Source organism: Pan troglodytes, chromosome 20, assembly GCF_028858775.2.
Source record: "Pan troglodytes isolate AG18354 chromosome 20, NHGRI_mPanTro3-v2.0_pri, whole genome shotgun sequence".
Classification (NCBI taxonomy): domain Eukaryota; kingdom Metazoa; phylum Chordata; class Mammalia; order Primates; family Hominidae; genus Pan; species Pan troglodytes.
Window position 1 is genome coordinate 18,666,923 of NC_072418.2, and position 5,885 is coordinate 18,672,807.

The following is a 5,885-nucleotide window of genomic DNA, read 5'->3' on the forward strand; positions in this document are numbered from 1 at the left end:
ATCCTTGGTGATCTCAGGCCACGGGTTTGTCCTCGAAGCCTCCGTGATTGCCTCCATCCATGGGGTGGGGGGGTGAGTCACAGCACCCCAGTGGGCTTCTGGGAGGAGGAGGTGAGAGGGTGCATTGCATTGAATCCAGCCCTGCCACACAGACCTGGCACTTTACACACTACGCGAGTCACCCCAAGGGGGAAGCCTGGCTTCTGCCCTCTGCCCTCTGCCCTATGTCCCTGCCCCATCTGCATCCCCAGGACCACCCAGCATGGAAAGAGCAGAGGCTGGGGAGCACCTATGGGTGCTCTGATGCTGGCCACAGGCCCGGGGGTGACAGTGACAGGGATCCAGGTGCACACCTGAGTGGAGCAGCCAGGCCCAGCTGGAGGAGAGACGTGTTCACCCACACACATGCATCCTCACATACACAGACAAATTGCACGCATACATGTTGACCATTAAGCGGGCAGAGGATGCTGACCCTGGGCCCTGCTGAGCCAGGTAGGGCCCCGTCGTGATAGGAGCTGTGAACCCATGCTGTCGTTGTGCCAAGTGCCGCCAGCCTACCTCTGTGTCATGGAGCAGTTGGAGACACAGAGGTGCTGTAAGTGGTTGTGCAGATAGGACCCTTTTCTGGGTGAGAAGCACATCTCAGCACCGCTGCCTGATCAGACTCAGGAAAGCGTGACCTGCTCTCTTCCCCCCTGCTGACCTGGGGACAGTCACAACCAGGTGGGTGGCAGCTACCCGAGGAGGGTCATCCATGAGCACTCACCAGGTGCCCGTTCTATGCTGACCATGCAAACAGTCGTCTCCTTCATCCTCACGGCGACTCCACGGCGGGGTGGAGGGGTGCTATCCTCAAATGTACCCACTGAATAGGTGAGACGCCTCAGGTCAGAGGGGCAGTAACTGGCCCAGAGACCCAGACGTGGCCCTGGGCCATGCTGTCAGCCCTGGCCTGTGCCATGCTGAACTCAAGCCTTGACCTCTGTGACCTCCGTGTTCTGGATTGCACATCTGCCTGGGGTTTCTGACCCCAGTGGAGCTGAGCCTCGCCCTAGAAGAGCCCCCAGGATGGAGCCCCTGTGGGTGGGGTGGAGGGTGGTCCTCCGTCCAAGTCTGTGCTCTAAGGTGGGTCCCCACAGGGGGAGATCTCATCAACCCAGACTTCGGGTGCAGTCAGTGGGGGTCGCTGTGGAACCCACTGGACATACGGGGTCCCTCGTCTGGGAGTGGGGTGGGGAGCCCTCTATCCTTGGGCAGTTGTGGAAAATGACGGAGGTCCAGAGGGCTGGCCAGAAGGTAACGATCATTCCTCCTGTTCGCCAGGTCTGGGGCTTTTCCCCACGTGGCCCTTTCTCTGCCTGGTCCCCTAGAGGCCTCGCCCTTTCTTTGCCCTGACTGTTCATGGGAGGGGTCCCTCTGGGGTTCTCCAGAACCAAGTCCCCAGAGTTCTCTCATTCTTTCTTGGTGATCCGGAAACACGAGGCCCCTTCCTGTATTGACAGCTCAGAATTGTGGGATCCACCATCCCTCCACCTGAGACATCTCCGTGAGCACAGAGGCTGCTTTGGCCCAAACCAAGCACTCTCCCATTTGGCTGGTATTATTCTTGACGCGGCTTCTCTGGCCAGAAGGAGTGGAGATGGGGGTGAAATGGAGCAGTCACAAGGTGTCTTGTTCCCTGTAGGAAAGTGGGCCTCTTGGTGGTCCCTGAGCGATCTGGGAGGCTGAGCATATGGAGCTCTCTGGTCCCTGACCCCAGTCTGCCTCCAGGTGCCCAGGATAGCGCATCAGGAGCCCCTCACCCTCAGCAGGTGGACGCAGTTCATCCTGTGTGTGCCTGTCTCTGGGCGTCTGGGGACAACAGGCCTCTGTGTCCAGGTCCCCCTGTCACGTGCAGAGACTCCAGAGACCCCAGCAGGCATGGGGCCACTGGGTCTGGACCCTTTTTTCACCCAGGGCAGTGGTGGCATGGGGCTCACCCGGTCGGCGGTGTCTCAGAGCCCCCGGGAGCGGTTCAGATGTTCTCTGAAGCGCTCAGGTGCAGCGTTGCCTTTGGGCGATGTTGTCTCACAGGATGGACGTGGAGGAAGACGTGGCTACCCTACTTGCACAGGAGCAGGGGGCATCATTGCCCAGTGTGAACAGGTACAGGTCGGGCTGCTCCCTCGAGAGAGGTGGGGCCTCGCCTCTCCCACTGTGCCCTGGTGGGAGGATCCTGGGCTCCCTTAGGAAGCAGGGCGGGAGCGGGTTGCCCATGCCTTTGTGCCCCCACAGCCCTTCACCTCAGCCCCCTCACTCTGGACCCCTCTGGGTCCCAGGGACGCGATAGGGCCCAAGGATGTGGACAGCTTACAAAGTTACCGATCGCCTCGAGATTCTGCAGTGAGTCCTCTGTCCCTGCTGCCCGACCATCACCAAACTCACCTCAGAGGATGAGTTCTGTTTTTAGAAAAGCCTCTCTGAGGCAGGACACGTCTTCCCAGCTTGGGCCAGCCTCCTTTCCAGGGTAGGAATGCCAGCTGGCTACCCTGCAGGTGGTCTGCAGCAGGCCAGAGCTGCAAGGCTCATCTAGGGATCTTGGGGGAGCAGGTGGAGATGGAGAGGCTCTCAGCAGTGCAGTCTCAAAGGCAGCATGAGAGTAGGGGACAGCCTGAGGGTCTGGCCCTGTCACCCTGGGCCCTGCCCCAGTGAGACCCGCAGGCTGTGCCCACAGGGCAAGGGGGTGCCTGGCCCAGCCTGTGGGCAGTTGTCCAGCAGGTCTCTGAGGATTCAGGGGGCCCAGCTGAGCCACCCTACAGGGAGGGGCGTGGGGGGCAGTGAGGGCCATACCCCTGGGAGGGCAGAGGGGAAGACGGGCAGGGTGTCAGCCAGGGCATGTCAGGGTGAGGCCAGGGATGCAGCAGAACTTGCAGCTGAAGGCAACCTGCCTTGGTGCTGAGAAGGAGCCTGGGTCCTGGGAAGGGGAGCCCAGCCTGGAGCCTGCCCCTCAGGAGTCACAGGACAGAGAGATGGAGGAGCCTGGGGGAGGTTGGTTGGGGATGATCCCACGGGAGGTGCCACTTCTGGGACGCACCTGAATGGAGCCAGCCTAGGGTGGAGCTGATGGCCTGGGGTGAACAACACATGCGCTGGGGCTTTAGCAGAGGGGCCTCAGTCAGTCCCCAGGGCTCTGCATGGCCCTCCGGAGACCCTGGCTCCCCACTGGATCCGTCAGCACAAAGGCAGAGGGAGGAGCAGGAAGGCCGAGTAGGGGCAGGCAGGACGGTGGGGGAACAACCAGGGGCCCAGTGCATGGCTGCCACAGTGGCTCAGAGGAGGGCAAGGACCGACGGATGGACGACAGCCCCGAGAGTCAGCTGAGGCTGGAGACGGGGCTGTGGGGCCATCCCGGCTGCCTGCGGGGCCCTTGCTCACCCTCGTCACCTCTGGCATCTCCCCGGCAGCACTTAGCAGCCCAGTGAGAGAGCGGTCAAGGCGGGCGTGTGGATGGATCCAGGGCCTCTCTCAAGGGTTCTGACAGATGAGGGTCGAAGAAGGGCCAGGCCGTCCAGTCTCTGGGCCAGAGAGGATGGGCAAAGTCAAGGAACAGGCAGGGTCGGCAGCCGGGGTGCAGGGAGAGGCAGGTGTATGCTGGAAGGTCAGGCCCCACGAGGGCCCTTGGGGGCATCAAGTGGGACAGGGCCCCGGCGCACCCTCAGTGCCCTGGGCAGGCCTCGGGCCAGTGATGTGGTCACTCCCTCGGGAAATGCTGTTGGGGCCGGACCACCCACCCTGGGCCACACCCATCCCGCCTCAGGCCTGGATTTTCTCAGCTCCTGCAGAGTGTGCTGCCTAGCCCAGGAGGGGCACCCCCATTGTGCAACCCAAGCCTCACCCTCCACAAGCCCCAGGCAGCCCCTGTTGGGTGGGCCCTAGTTCCCTCTTCTCCCAGGCCCCAGCCCCTCCCAGGCGCCAGCTGGCAGGGAAGCACCGGTCCTCCCTTCCCTGTGTGTCCCCTGGATGGAGACCTGGGGCGGGGGTGGGGGACAGGGCTGGTTCTTTCCTGGGGCCCACTAGGGGAGGAGGAGGACAGTTCCTAGCCCAGCACAGGTCCTCAGCTCTGCCTGGGTTGCCTTACAGTGAGACGTAGCTGCCACCCATCAGTGCCCTGGAAGTGAAGGTAAGAGCCTGACCCTGCTGCGTGAGTGGTTGGTCCAGGGACAGGGGGACCCAGTGGGTGGTCAGCAGCCTGTGGGCCTGGGTGGTGATGAGTGGGAGCGACAGGCTGTCCCTGGGCCTGCGGGACCTGACCTCAAGACTCTGTCCCCATGGTGGCTTGATCAAATCCTAAACCGAGAACCACAGTCGTGGCTCAGCAGTCACTGCCCACTTGTGCCAAGACCCCACCTGAATGTTGGGACCCCACCAACGCCCGGGGTGCCTGTGGCCTGAGGATGGCATGTTCCAAGTCATGAGGCCAGGACACCTGTGCTCATTCAGTCAGAGGGTCTCCTTTCCCTGGGGCCGGCCCTTTCCTGGCTCCTTCCAGTTTGATCCTGTCAGGGCCCTGGAGCCCAGGACCCAGCATCCAAGGGGCATCCTGGCAGCTCCACTAACTTCATCTTATTTGACAGAGAAGACATCAGGAGATGAGAGACACAGAAAAATGGCTCCAGGTGCTTCTCGACTGCCAGAGACATAGGAGCGGCAAGGAGGTGACATGGGGAGGGAAGGGCCCCGTGACCACTTTCTACAGAGTCAGGGTGATGGGCTCCCACGGCTGTGTCCTGGCACCCCCAGCCTCTCAGAGGGTGGACACTACACTGGGACACCAGCTTTCCTGTTCTTCCCTGCAAACCTCATCTTGCCAGGAGAGAGTCTGATGCCAGGGCCAGGGCCAGCCCTAGCTCAGGGGTAGGGACACCCCCTGGTGACCCGAAGGAAGGAGTAGGTCAAGATCAGAGTTCATGACCGGGCGCGGTGGCTCACGCCTGAAATCCCAGCACTTTGGGAGGCCAAGACGCGTGGATCACCTGAGGTCAGGAGTTTGAGACCAGCCTGGCCAACATGGTGAAACCCCGTCTCTACTAAAAATACAAAAATGAGCCGGGTGTGGTAGCAGGCTCCTGTAATCCCAGTTACTCAGGAGGCTGAGGCAGGAGAATCGCTTAAACTCGGGAGGCAGAGGTTGCAGTGAGCCGAGATCGTGCCATCGCATTCCAGCCTGGGTGACAGAGTGAGACTCAGTCTCAAAAAAAATAAATAAATAAAAATAAAAAGATCAGAGTTCATGACGCTGAGCGCTCCTTCATTCTTTGAATCATGGGAGGGGAGACCCAGTCCTAGGTAGACCCCACCTCTCCCAAGGAACTGAGGGGCCAAAGGCTGGAGATTTCCAGAATCCTCAGGCTCCTGTCCTCCCCAGGGTCACCCCGTGTCTCACTGGAGCATTCCTCTGTCCGTAGCTGTCTGCTGGGCTCTACAAGGGAATCCCTCTGCAGTTGTGGGGCCAGGTGTGGTCACACTTGCTGAATGTCGAGAAAGTGAAGGCTGAGAACCTAGGAAAATATCAGATGCCACACTTCCACACTCAGCCAGAGCCAGAAAAACAGGCTAGGCCGTGTTGGGATCCCAGGCCTCCAGATGGAGGATCAGATGCACATCTTGGGCACAGACAGTGACGCTGGCACCACAGGTGAGCTGGGCTCCAGCGACCCTCCTGGTGACCCTTTGGCTTGTTGGAAAACAGGCCAAAGAAGGAGCTTTCTGCAGAAGGAAGCCTGCCTGTCTGCCTGCCTGCCTGCCTTCCTTCCTTTCTTCCTTCCTTCCTTCCTTTCTTCCTTCCTTCCTTCCTTCCAGAAGCGTGGACTGTGGATGACGGCCGTGTAGGGCAACTAGTCTTC

At 60.8% G+C, this 5,885-nt stretch overlaps 1 protein-coding gene across 1 annotated transcript; it reads left to right on the forward strand.

Moving 5' to 3' along the window:
* The first annotated feature begins 1,269 nt into the window (after positions 1–1,269).
* LOC100609279 (uncharacterized) lies at positions 1,270–4,010 on the forward strand. Its single transcript, XM_054673950.2, is given in 5 exon segments — positions 1,270–1,326; positions 1,774–2,148; positions 2,233–2,385; positions 3,254–3,494; positions 3,497–4,010. Coding segments are annotated over 5 exon segments (1,248 nt in total). The 3' UTR covers positions 3,919–4,010.
* The last annotated feature ends 1,875 nt before the right edge of the window (positions 4,011–5,885 follow it).